At 42.1% G+C, this 13,942-nt stretch overlaps 2 protein-coding genes across 2 annotated transcripts; one reads left to right on the forward strand and one right to left on the reverse strand.

The window, feature by feature from the left end:
- Positions 1–2,946: 2,946 nt before the first annotated feature.
- Positions 2,947–4,951, reverse strand: LOC126568701 (pickpocket protein 28-like). The gene is made up of 5 exons (XM_050225219.1): positions 4,761–4,951; positions 4,457–4,708; positions 3,944–4,382; positions 3,355–3,884; positions 2,947–3,280 (listed from the first exon to the last, which is right to left on the reverse strand). Exons 1-5 carry the CDS (start codon positions 4,949–4,951, stop codon positions 2,974–2,976), a joined length of 1,719 nt encoding a protein of 572 aa, XP_050081176.1. The 3' UTR covers positions 2,947–2,973.
- A 3,709-nt stretch (positions 4,952–8,660) lies between these two features.
- LOC126567526 (pickpocket protein 28-like) lies at positions 8,661–10,652 on the forward strand. Its single transcript, XM_050223746.1, has 5 exons — positions 8,661–8,860; positions 8,923–9,168; positions 9,240–9,678; positions 9,758–10,287; positions 10,355–10,652. The coding sequence occupies exons 1-5, from the start codon at positions 8,661–8,663 to the stop codon at positions 10,650–10,652; spliced, it is 1,713 nt and encodes a 570-aa protein (XP_050079703.1).
- Positions 10,653–13,942: the final 3,290 nt, after the last annotated feature.

Genomic DNA, 13,942 nt, shown 5'->3' on the forward strand with positions numbered 1-13,942 from the left:
AAAACAGACCTCCCGCGCCCAGAAACGAACAGTGTGTCATTGTTCTCCGGTGGACAATTTACGTTAATTTGCTTGCGCGATTTGGGGCAAAAAGTTCGTCGAACTTTGCCATCTAAATGATGAAATGAAAAAGAAAAAATCTAACCTGCTCCGGCTTTTATTCGACAGTTAAATTGTGAGTGCAATCATAATAACTAAACATTAATTTTCCCACCTTGAACATAGCGTTTTACCTCCCGCTCGGTAAAGATTGTTAAAACGCAAATTCCCAATCCCATTCCACGCCAGCTGCGCGACCGGGACAATCATTAGTGGCATGTGCGTGTGATGGGCTTGATGAGATGAATTAGAATAATTATTAAACTGTCCAAAAAATGCTATCACACGCGTGGTTTTCTGCGGTTTGATGTCATACATGTCGAGTCGAACAGCATAATGGACGGGAGAAGAAAAGGGCACACACACACACACGCACGGACGCTGCATAACAGAATAAAATGATTTGCTGTCCGCTGGCTTTTGAGTAATGTGCTGCGGCTTTGGTTCACGTCGTTAATGGGCCGGCGGAATAGGCCGGACGGTTAATGCCGTGTCCATCGGCGTGCGAGCCACACGGTGAGTGCAAAGTGAGTGTAGAATGGGTAGCTAATGTAGGAAATTTACAATAAAATAAATAACCACCCATTCGTTTTAAGCTGGAAGGCACGAGGGACCGATAGGCGATCACACACAGTTTACAGCTTTCGGTGTGCCAATTGCTTCGGCAGGGCTCGGTAGAAAAAGAAATTACGATCACCAATTCCAGTGATGGGACGGAATGGGGAAGGTTGGGGAAAGCAAAAAAGGGAGCCAAACGCAACTCGCGCGCATACTCATCCATGGGTGGAAGTAATCATAAAAAAGCTCTTCTGCTACCCAGTGCTTTTTTTACCGCATGATGAATGATCGAGATGTTTTTATTTGCTTCGTTTGTTATTCTTTTTTTGCAGAGGTTTTGTTTCTGGACGCTTGTGGGTAAGGTGCTTTCTTAATTCTGCAGACATCGCAAGACGTTACATTTCCTTTTCACCTTCATTTAAGCGCAAAAACACGCACAAACTGCAGAATGATATGGGGAAAATGTTTGTTCCGTGTGCGAGACATTGCATTTATGGCAGATTTTGTTTTATTACACTAGAGGCTATAAGTTTGGTAATGGATGGTTAATGCTTGCTTAATAATGCATTCATTAAGCATTTTTTTGGTTTTGTTAACGGCATTTTTTAAGCTTTTTCATTAGTCTATTTTGTTAATCATAGCACAAGGTTATGATAATTTTTAATCACTTTGATTTGGTAAGAGTATCAATTTTCAAAAAATTCAAAAAACATATTTCATTGGTCGAGCATTCAATTTTGCACATCTATCCCAATGTATATCCAACTAGGAATTCCCTGTCCTCCTGATGATCACTTGTATCTTACAGCCATGAAACAAGTGCAAAACATTCCTTTAATCGTAGTTTAAGATATGAACCTATAATACTCTAAATCTTCAGCTTGATACTCATGCAAAGCAAATCGTTGTTGAACCTTGAAAATTTTTAATTCTGCAAATCTTATCCTGTTCATAAATGAACATATATTTGATTATTTCATGTATTCATGGCTTGTTTGGTAGAGTAGAAATGATTTTTAATAAAAAAAACTGTCATGTTTCGTACAACAAAATTTGTTTCTTTATTGCTACAGAATCCTTGGAAAGTTGACAAAAAGTGAGAGGGTAACATATTTAGCTGATACACGTACAATTTCCTGATTGTAACTAAAAAAATTAAAAAGCACTTGGATAAAGTTTAACATGTAACATATCCAATTACACATTAATCAGCTATGAATATGCATGTTAATACTCTAAATCTTTTCAATCACTGAAAGACTTATTTAAGCATCCTGCACTGTACTCGTTATTACACCCTATTCAAGGATAAAAAAATGCGGATTCACATGTCTCTTACATTGAATGGGCTCATCGATGAGTCGAAACGCAAAACCGGGTGCGCCATCGGCACATTAGCCAAAAACAGACATTTATTTATTTGCAAACACACACCACAACATCCCATAAATTGGCTATTTATATTCATAAGCAATTAGGAAAAGTTTAATTGCATTTCACTCGCACATGAAGGTAGCTTTAAACCGGGCTCCGGTTCCAATTATGTGCTTTTTAAAAAAACTGCTTCCGTCTTGAGATGTTTATGATTTTTTGGTTTTGCTTTTCTGCCTCACACAGGTAGCCACTGGTTCCAGAGGGGAGAAAATTTAAGATATTAATAAGTCATAGAATGGAGAGATTTATTACCATCATTTGCCCCAGCCACTGCACGGTGGAAATAGCGCGCGTGTAGGAATGATTCGGTTAACAAATTTATCATCCAACCGGGCACGTTGTTGATTAGATAAGATGAAGAGGTTGACTTGCACTGTTCTTCCCGATTTTTCGGTTTCCTTTCTGGGGTGTAGAATTCTTCAAGGATGTATTACACACGTTTTTCGCTTGGGTTTTCTTTGAGGAAAATAAATGTTAAGACACTTCGCTGCAAACTCCCTCGATCGAAACGGCCATGGTCTTTATCACGCCTCCATCAGTGTCCATTAGTAGAAGGATATATTCAACGCCACAGAGGTACCGCCACGCACACAGGAGTGACTTTCGGTGTTTATAATTTATTCCACCAATCGCTTGATTTATGGCGACGGGTTTCGATAAATCGGTCCGGTATGGCGATCACTTCCTAGACCGATCGCGCGCGAACTACTTTTCGAGCCGGGTGAGAATGATAAAATAGCGTGCCATTCATCTTAGCTCATCGCAATAAATCGTTTTTTTTTTTTTTCAAAGACGTATGACACAGAATTGTGGTGGCAACAGCAGCAGCAAACAAAACAAAAAATGGCGCAGGAACTGTTTGAAATATTTCGGCGTGCGGCTCTACCACTTGTTCGAGACCTTCCGAGCACGACCACCGGCCGTTCCGAATTCTTCGGGCGGAAGTATGAGCGCTGGTTTGATCACCTTGGCCGTTTCGGACCGAGAATAGGCTCCCCTTCGTGCCATTAGAGGTTTCAGCGTGCAGTAGTACAAGATCTCAACGATGCTCAGTATGCTGACGCCCATAAAGAGTCCAAGAACTCCGCCACAGTTGGCAAGAAAATCGCTAATGCCAAACAGTTCGCTTCGTTTGATCGGTATGAAGCGAGAAACCTTAAAGTGGATCGATAGGTAGGATAGCTCAGTTCTGGGGAGGAAAAAATAAAGCGAGAAATTCACAAACCGATTCGTATCATTGTTTGTCACTAAGAGTCTGCTTACGCGTTGGTAACACCAGCTATAAGATGAATATTTTCAGCCAATTTCCTCCAGTCGAACATTGCCTGCGATATTTCCGTATTGTAGAAGACCGCATTACAAGCTGGCAAACAATTACAGTGCTCCAAGAAATTATCCGTCTTATTAAGCTCGTGCAGCAGGTCCATCTCTTCTAGCACCGAGAGCGCCGTGTCAGTACAACTAGCCTTTCCTAAGCCGCAAATCCTCGCATCATTTGTGCGAGGTAATGAAAACGGAACACATCCACACGTCTTGAGAGTATAGTTCGAGAGACACTCGATGTCACAGTTATACTTGGAGTACACCTTAAAGTAACGCAGGTATCGCTCGTGATTGTAGTAACAAAGCCGTCGCTTCGGATCGTACCGGCGAACATTCTGTGCTGTGTCGATGACTAACGGCTCAACCGAGACGGACACCTCCTGACTCAAGGGAATTCTAAAGAATTGGTTCACCATCCGAGGATACTGAACTGGTGAGTGCAGATGCACTTTAAATCCCTGGAATGAGTTCTGAGACGCACAAGCTTATTATTTGCAATATTGCACGTACCTGCAGATAGGTTACCTACTCCACAAAGATAATCCATATCATACTTCTGGACCTTTAAGATGACGAACATCCCAGCTCTTCTTCCCGCACCAAAAGCCCGCCTCGGGTACGTGTCTCCACCGGCTCCACTACTATAACCCTCATCCATATTCCAATGCTTTGAAGTTTCATTCTCCGCCATATACTCGTACTCCGTATGCATCTGCTCCCGTCGCATTAAATCCTCTGCCGCCAGTGAGTTGAATGTGTAACAGATTCCTGCCTCGGTCAGAGTTCGCTTGAAGAAATCCTTACAATCGACGACGTGTTCTCTCCAACCACAAGTCAGAAAAATATCCTCAAACGGAATGGCCATCTGCAGCAGGAGTTCCACTACGTCATCTGCGTATGATTCGTTGTTCATCTCTATGCCGAACGAGAAGTCACACACCTGCAGAAGAGCTTCGAGTTTGGCAATTCTTTAACGCAACAGTAAATATATAAGAGTCATTTCACAACACCAGTAAAAGTATTACACGCAAGCAATACTTACTGCTCCTGAGCCATAAATTGCCACAGCTCCTCATCATTAAACAATTGGTAGGCGGTCGTAAAATCAAGAACCTTTTTGCGAACTTTCGTCTCCGGACAGATCGTTACGGCTGGAAATGGGATTGTGAACACTGCGGCTGGTTTTTCGGCAAACGTCACAACAACCGGATCACGATCCCATTTCATGTACACACTGTGTATGAGCTTACCACATCCGTACAGCGAAAGCAGGCAAACAATTATCCACCACACCCTGCAAATTAGAGAGCTAGTGAGGACCTTCACTAATGTTTGTAGGTAGCTACCTCTCTATTGTAGTTCGCTTATTTCCCACCAAGTACTTAAATCCATGAATTGTACTGTTGCTACAGTAATCCACCCAAAGACTCCGAGGTCCAGTCTCTTTGTACGATTCGTTCAGTAGCTCTGGTTCCCAGAGATTTGCTCCGCTGATAGGCACGGAAGTTCGCAACTTTGCTAGTTTCATCTTAACCATGTCCAATGTCCAGGCAGGTTTGGATGCAACTGGAATACACTGTCGGGTACCTTTGAAAGAAGCGAAAGAATAGCGTGCAACTGTAAAGCTAGTGAGAGGGATCCTTATTAAATATGTAAACTAAATGACTCCCAGGCGGGGCTCCAATTAATGCGACCGTGTCATGGTAGATTATTAAAAATGGATTTGAAGATGTTTGTAGACTTCAACCTGAATAACCAAGTTTTATGGAGTAGTTAATTTATTGTTTAATTCTTCTTTAATTCCTATAATGTACTATCAAGCTCTTCTTGTGAGGCATAAAACTGTTCCATCTACCAAAAAAAAAAGCTTCCTCTCAGCAATTCCACTTAAATGCATCCTTCTTAGCCTTTTCAACGCATTTAAAAAAAGGCCTGTCTTAGTGTGGCGTAAATTGGCGTGATAAAAATTGCACTCAATGTGAACCAACCCGTCACCCGCAGTCGGCATGTCGCTGGTTGATGACCGAAAGATGGACACACCACACAACCCTGCAGGAGAAAGGCTTTCCGAGACAAAATCTCGCAAGCGAAAGGCAACCAAATGTTGGAAGTAATGAATATTTATTTATTCACTGTTGTTTATTTATTATTTCAACAGGATTGTGCGAAACCGTGCAGCCGAATTCGGATCGGATTTGTGCTTGGCTGGGAAGATAATGGCTCCCAGGGCCAAAAAAATGCACTTTGTGGTTAGTGCATGGTGTGATAGGCAAAATTGTAGAATCGGACAAAAGTACGTTTAATATAAATTACATTTTATAAAAGGCTTTTGCAAACGCGCTCTTCATTAGAAATTACTTTAAGGATGGTTTTGATGTCTTCTTGTTTTGTAATTGATTTTTGTACCTGCCATTGTTTAATGTCATAATCGAAACCTGCTTAACGTCTTGTAAAGCGTTCTTAGCCTAGTGTTCCACCACCAAAGAAACGAAAATGAAATACAAACGTGCCAAAACGAAAATCGTGACGCTCCAAGATCATAACTGTGCGCCCTCCGAAACCATCCATTCTCTCAGCAAACCCACCTCACAAGCCGCAACGCAAGTATACAAAAAACCCAAAATCTGGAACGTCCTGATCAACTGTCAAGCAGCAAGTTTGGAAGATTTTTCGCTTGTTTATCTGACGAGAATTTCACGGCCCAGCGCGCTGATCCTCCCAGAATTTGGGCCAATCCATCCAGTCGGGAGCGAGCAGAAAAAAAGGGACTGGACTGGCAAGACGAATTGTTTTGCGGCTGTCCACTGTTTCGCAATTTCACAATTCACTCGGGCAGTGTGGTGCGTGTGTACACTGCGATCAGCTAAAGATCACATTTTTCATGCTCGTTGGAAAGCCTCCTCGAGCGCGAGTCTGAACGTAATGCAAACAGTTTGGATCGTGGATTTGTTGTGCTCTTATTTGGGGGGGAAAAAGTCCATACATAAGGACTTACTGACGTGCCCAACGAATCGGCAAACGGAAGATCATCAAACCGGCCAAAAAACCCTTAACTACGCAATTTGGTGGGAGGTGAGAAAAGTCGTGCGCGATCTCGAGATCCGCAATTTGCAAACAATTTTCATCAGTTTCTTCTTACGCTTTTTGTTGTTTTGTTTTCAAAATTGAAATTGATCCCCCTCCCGGCAGCGGATTGGGTACCGTGCCAGCTCGATCAATCTTTCAACATTTTTTTTTTAAAGGTACCCAAAGAAAATTGTCCCGGCGGCTCGTCGTATGATGGACGGGACTTTCGGGAATGCTTGTTTTCTTCCTTTGTCTTACGGCCGCATTGCGATTGTACGTTTATTTAAAATTTTCTTTTATGGTTTCTCAACCCATCCATCCGGTTTTTTTGCCATCTTTCATCTCTGATTAGGGAAGCTACGGGACAGCGAAGATACTGGGACAGGCTTTTTTTTGTTGTACTCATTTTTGGATAATGGGATGAAACGCATCACCTTCGCGTCATGCCGAAATAAGAACTAAAAGGTGCCAACATGTGCTGGTGCAGCGTGCTTTAACTTGATTGCACTTTCTCCCTTGTCCAGTTGCGGATGCTTTTCAAGTGCCCTTAAGGAAGAGGAGCAAAAATGCATTACCTTTTCCTTGAGATTCGGATGAAATTTAATGCAGCGTGTGGATGGATGAAGCTGATCTTTAAACCTGGCCGCAAGCGTAAAAAGGTTGTTTCGCATGCAATGAAAGCTAAAAAGATTAAAGTGCGGTTGATAGTTCACACCTCCGGGTGACGAAAACATGTGCTTGAATGTGTTTAAAAGTGGAGCAAGCAGGAGTGATTCTGAGAGTGTTTCGAAATGGTACTTTGGAATATGAGTGCTTTTTTAAATAATGGTACACAAGTGTAAAGAGCAGTAATTCAAGGACTGGATGATAATATATGCTTTGAAAAAAAGCAACAAAAGTAATTCAATTTTGCATGTGCTTCCTGACACCTGATACTAGTTGACTATCAAAAGTAAAGTTCTTTGCACAAAATATTGTTCATCCTGGTTCAATTCCGAGAAAAAGTCGGCCGTTGTGTCACATTTTCTATCGGCCAGAATATCTAACAGATTCTGAGCTCTCTTTAAACCCCTGGAACATTCAACAGAAGCTGCGGTTCACATTCAATGTCACATCCTGTTTTCTTTTCTCCAAGAATGGTAGTGACCAATGTGATTTATAGTACAAGCCTCCCAATAGTTGCCATTACCACAAAGATGACAAAGAGGTTATCTACTACAAGCAGGAAATCCTGGATTCTGGATTTTGGATTTTGAGGATGCCGAGTAGCCAAGCTTAGTGTGCCCCAGAATCTAGAGATGAATGCATTTATACTTGATTTGAAGCGTTCTAGGTCCGTATACATCTGCAGTCATAATCTTTGTAACGTCTTTTATGTAGAGCTAGAATAGCAGAGACCCCAGATTAATAACCTGAGAACTCATCAGAGGAATTCTTAAATTCGCATAAAGAGGCTTTATCGATCTGCAGGTAGTAAATACGACCTTTGAGTCAGGAACTGAAACAGTTTACCAAAGATGCAGGGAATCCAGCGTTGAAAAATGTATTCGACTGACTGTTGCATCGGTGAGTTTTGTATCACAATCTCAAATACCTTATTAAAGGCCCATATAAATCTCTGAAAATGCTTGGCAACTCTTAGTCTTATTCAAAATAAGCTTAGACATCAAGCAACAGCTTAGATATAAAGCGTAATTGAACAAGCGAAAGCAGGCGAATTATTATTTTTTTTTTTTGCTAAAGCTGCATTTTAAACATTTTTTTAAAATGTCTAAAGCATTTACTCAGGAAATTCGTGACAACTAACATTTTATCAGCCTCATCTTCAACAGCCTTGATAGCACACCCCAGAAATCAAACAAGAAAAAGGTCAAACGAACGCCTAAATCATAGCTTGTACAAGTCAGCTCGTTACAGTTCAACGACAATGACAACCCCATATTACAACGGGTTGTCCCACATATTTGCATTGGCTGCTGTCGTGCTGGCCGCATTTCCTATTTTGAATATTTTAAGACACACCGCAACCGATACATGACACACGATACGCGGGAGTGCTAATTGCACGACTCTCCGGAGACAGGGGAGAAAAAAACAACAACAAAGAAAACACAAAACCCACCACAACGTATGGGTTTCGATTTCATCAAACTCCATTTGTCGTAGCTTCCTGTACGAGAATGGCGCCAACATCAATTCCACTACGGCTGTACGCGGATCGGGCGGCAAAGTTTGTACCGCACCAAGGCCGACCGATCACGGTGCGCAAGTTGAGGGAGGCTAGCAACGCGGGATTGAATATCTTTCGGGACTACTGTGCGAATAGTTCGATCCATGGGTTTAAGTACTTCGTGGGGACGAACAGAACGCGTGCGGAAAAGTACAATGGAATTAAATATCTTCGTTTAAAAAGCTTGATATTTTCTTATCTAATTTTAATAGAATCTGGTGGGCGACAATGTGCATCCTCTCGATTTACGGTTGCGGCAGCCTCATACAGACCGTGTACGATAAGTGGCGACGTGATCCGGTAGTGGTTACTTTCGCAGAGAAACCAACCCCTATCTACGATATCCCATTCCCAGCCGTTACCATCTGTCCGATCACGAAGGTGAAGTCAAGTGTGCTCAACTTTACTGAAGTGTATCAGCGCGTTGTACACCGTAGTGGGAACGTCTCTGAAAAGGAGTAATATCGAGTTTCATCTTGTAAAACGATTGTTAAATACAGTACTAATCTCACCGAACAATGCATTCCAGATATGATCGATTTTTGGCAATGTTACAGGTGTGTGACTTTTCGTTCAATGAATTTCTTCCCAACCAAAGCTTCGACAACAATCTTGTGCGTGTGCTGAAAAATATGGCTCTCTCGTTTGAGGATACGTTCTTGACTTGTATCTGGAGGAATAAGTACACCAGCTGCAAGGGTCTGTTCGAATCGACGCTGACGGAGCGTGGTATATGCTACACCTTCAATGGGCTTTCTGCGGACGTTATTCTACGCAAGGAAGAGTTTCACCAAGATTTTGAACATTTGGGCGAAAAAAGATCATCAGAGAATTGGTCGATGGAACAAGGATACAAACCCAATCTGGGACTTGATGTTTACCCTAGAAGAGTGGTAAGTTCTGGATCTCCTGCTGGACTAATAGTGCTTCTTAAGGCAGACCTGGAAGATATGGACTATCTTTGTGGGGTAAGCACATCGTCTAGCGTTGAGTCCTGATTTTCAGAGTGTAAAGATCTTACTGCTGGGTTACCTGTTTTCGTTCCAGAATTCATTCCAGGGCTTTCAAGTGCAGATCCACACTCCGGATCAATGTCCGCAGATCTCGAGCCAAAGTATTCGGGTGCCGATGAATCATGCGCTTACCGTCCGGTTAGATCCCTTCCTGATAACCACTTCCGAAAATGTCAAATCTTACAGCGCTCAAAAGCGCCGTTGTTACTATCCACACGAACGATATTTACGCTTCTTTCGTATCTACACCAAACGTAACTGCGAGCTGGAGTGTTTGGCCAACTTTACGCTACACATGTGTGGTTGCGTTCAGTATTCGATGCCACGACCACCAGGCGTATATATCTGTGGTATTGGACGGTTAGAGTGTTGCGATCAGGCGGAATTGATTCTACAGGAGCAAGGGTTGCGTTTGGTGGACAACTCGTCCAAAATGTTGCTGCAATCGTGTCACTGTTTGCCGGCCTGTATCTTTCTCGAGTACAAGACGGAAATTTCGCAGGCACACTTTGACTGGCAACGGCTCACCAGCACGGTCCATCTGTACGAGAAGGAAATGAACCAGTAAGAAAATGGCGGTGTTTTTGATAAACTGAATAATCAATTTCAATATTTATTGTTGTATTGCAAGCTCGGAAATGTCATCTATATCGATCTACTACAAGGAGCCGCAGTTCATCTCTATCAAACGCAATCAACTGTTCGGGCTGAACGATTTCATAGCTAATTGTGGTGGTATTCTTGGTTTGTTCATGGGTGTGAGCCTTCTTAGCATTGTTGAGATACTGTATTACTTTACAATGAAGCCGCTGATCAACCATTTTATGCAGAAACATCGGAAGAACCACAAAATAGCTACAGTGGAACCTTATGTCCCAGGAGGTACCTATAGTTCTGTGTTCAACAAGTTCTTACGAGATATTGTTTGAGATTTTGGGTATAAATGCAGATCATTAGCTTGATTTGATACGTGTACAGCTCCAAGAATTCATTTAGATGTGATAAATTTGATGTTCAAATTGGAATTAATAATAAAACACAAGTTCTGAAGTCACAAAAATAGGTTAGAACTCTTGAGGGCGTAACAACTAATCATTACAGGTTCTAAAGTCCTAAAACCCGAACTCTTTCATAATTCTTTTCATGGTCCTAGCAGCTGCCTTTGCAACCATCTTCATCTGTACAACAAAGGTACATGAAGGGTGCAGGATACGTATCGCTACTACAAATCAGTCTGCCTAATGCTTCTCCTCCTACCTAACACTTGCCTATGGATGCGTCTTCCCTTTTTCGGATTCAGTGGTTTTAATCTTTTATTTGCTAAGAGCAGGAGTACGTTCCGAACCACACGATCGACACGAGATTAAAAATTGGGATTAGAGTTTTTCCGGCTGGCGGTGACTTTAACCAATTTGACCACACACTCAGAAGCTTGCTGTAAGAGAAAGAGCAAATAAAAAGGGATCACCATCATCGGCTGCAGTGATCTTATCGTGGTTTTTTTTTTAAAGCGCACCATCGAAACCATCGTTTTGCGCCCATCGCATCGAACCGATCTGAGGTACATGACGGGGAGAAAATAATGAAAAATCGAGAAGGATGGTTAAGGTGCTCCTATGACATTTAATTTTTTAATTAAAATTACTGTTTTATCCTGTTTTTCTTTCACGGGGGCTTCAGTGAACCATGAAACATTGTGTCGGCGTCGGTGAAAGGAGAAAGGATCGGTTTGGTGGATTTAAAATGTAGATTAAAAGTGATATTTTTCCACTCGTATATTGAGGGATGAGAAGAGTTTTTGGCTCAAGGTTAAGGAATTGTAACAGTCATATTGATCTTCTTTTTCTTGTAGAAACATTCATTCAGACAGTAGACAGGTGCTTTTTTATTGTTCTTCGATTGAGTCTCACCACTCTCGACATTCTTGCTGCTTGAATCTGCTGCAGCTTCATACAGTTTGAGTCTTCAATAAGACACCCAACATGACGTTTGAAAACCCGTTAATGGAAACACCAATAAAAAAATGCTGAAAAATGTTTTGTTTAAAAATTGCTTCCAAGAAAAGGAGAGCCAACTGTTGCTTCTTGGGAAACACTCACAAAAAAGCTAAAAAGCTCAACCGAAATGCTGAACATGTGCAGCGAGACGCACGCGCCATAAAGATATGTTCAGCGAGATAAGACGGCGTGTAATAATGGAAAATAAAGTAAATAGTTTATTTGTTCTTCACCCCACCTTAAACCGAACTCAATGTTGACTCAAAACTGACCTTCTTGAACCACACTAGAAATTTCTTGTGTCTGGTGAACATTTTCTTCTAATTCCCTAGAAAAAGAAGTCCCGATAAGCATCAAGCCCTGTAAGTTAAGTTTTTAGGCAGAATTAAGTTTTAGGGAAAAAAGTTTTCCCGAGGGTGGTTTCTGTTCTATGCGAGCACACATCAAAAAGTGACCTTCCAAGGTGGCTTTCCAACGTAAAAGCAAGGAAGCTTTTAATTCAATAATAATGAAAAACAAACCAAATTAGACAGCGGAAGAATCGGCAACGCTTTTCGCGTCATCTTAGCTAGCGAATAGGATTGAAAGGAATGGAATTAATTTTAAAGGATTATAGACTCATCACCGCCAACCCCGCCACGAGTCCCGACGACGAACCCTCCACGAATAGGGTGGGCGCCATTAGAAAGATCCACCTGGCACGACACCTTCCCTCCGACCACATCTGTCACATTTTTAACGTCATTTTAATGTTCCATCTCCCCCTGCTCGCAGCAACAACTAATATCCGAGTCGAGATAAGGCGACAACCTCCCGTGCATCCCTGACATAACCCCTTTTTCCCTGCCAACGTCAACTGAGAGCCGAGTGAAGAAAAGTTTTGCGCACCCAACATTCCAAAACCCTCGGCAGGGGCAGGTTCCCGGTGCGTTCCCGCGACATTCCTTATCGGAAGCGAAGTAGTTAAATTTACGATCCTCCCCACCTTTCGCCACGGGCCCACAAAAACTTGGGCCCCAAGAGTTTTGGGTTAATGCTGCTCTATTAACGCCTAAATAACCGGAACCGTCTTAAATTTCCGACAAAACCCTGTTGTGCGCTCGTCGCGTACCGACCCCTTACCACGGTTTTCGAACGATCGTTAACCATTAACGACCACGCGGCGATGCAATCGGACACGGGCAATCTTTGGGCGTTACGGATGTGGGTGGGTGTTCTGTTTCGACGGTAACCGATCGGTATCGGTTGAGAATCATAATCGTAATCGTAAATACGCATGAAGTTATTGTTTATTGTGGTTTAAACAAATAGACTCGAGGCATCCCTACGGTTGCCGGGTGTGCGAATGCATGTGTGGGCTAAGACAAAGGGTGTTCCCATTACCTTTGGTGGATGGTTACATTGTGAGCTTAATACATGTTTTCCATTTATTTTCAGTCGGATGATCGATACGATTAATATGATTCGTCGAATATGAAGGGATGCTGACGTGTTTGTAACAGCAATCAATCACAGCAAAGTTTTATTTTGAATGAAAATATCCAAATGTTTTATGGCCTAGCTTATCCAGTACATCCATTTCTCTTAAGTTGTAATCGAGAACTCTTTGACTATATCTAAGTCTTGGACATAATTAACTGAATTTAATTGGCGGTTTCCTTTTCTTTGTTTACATTTTTATAGGTTATAGGTCATCCGGACCGTACCCGTAGTGACCTGTAGTGAGAGACCTGGGTATCTAACTACGTGGTATCGGCCAGCGTGACCTTAGAGCGTCTTGAAGAAAAGACCTTCTTATTCTTTTTGGCCTAATCCAGGACTCATACCCTTAAATGATCATCAAACATTAAATTAAATTAGAGAGATTAGATGAAAATCGTGCCGTGGATGTCGAAGCTTTGACACCAACATCAGATTGCTGGAAATTTTGTACTGCTGCATGGAGTTCTATAGTTCAATCCATGGTATCGTAGGCCGCCTTTCTCATTTCTGGAGGACCTGCCAAATCTCGACGAAATAAATAGCAAGGGATCCAAGTCTTCAGAAGATTAGAAGGATAAAAAATCTAAAATTCTGTGTTTAGAACTGTAACCATGGCCAGGACCAAGCCTGTTACCCTTTTTATACACTGGGTACAGCGAATTCGACAGTTTTTCTTGATCTACAATCCTTAAAATCGGCTCCAAAGCCATTTTGAACCCAGAAGCTCAGAAGCCAGTATT

This window comes from Anopheles maculipalpis, chromosome 2RL (assembly GCF_943734695.1).
Source record: "Anopheles maculipalpis chromosome 2RL, idAnoMacuDA_375_x, whole genome shotgun sequence".
In the NCBI taxonomy this organism is placed as follows: domain Eukaryota; kingdom Metazoa; phylum Arthropoda; class Insecta; order Diptera; family Culicidae; genus Anopheles; species Anopheles maculipalpis.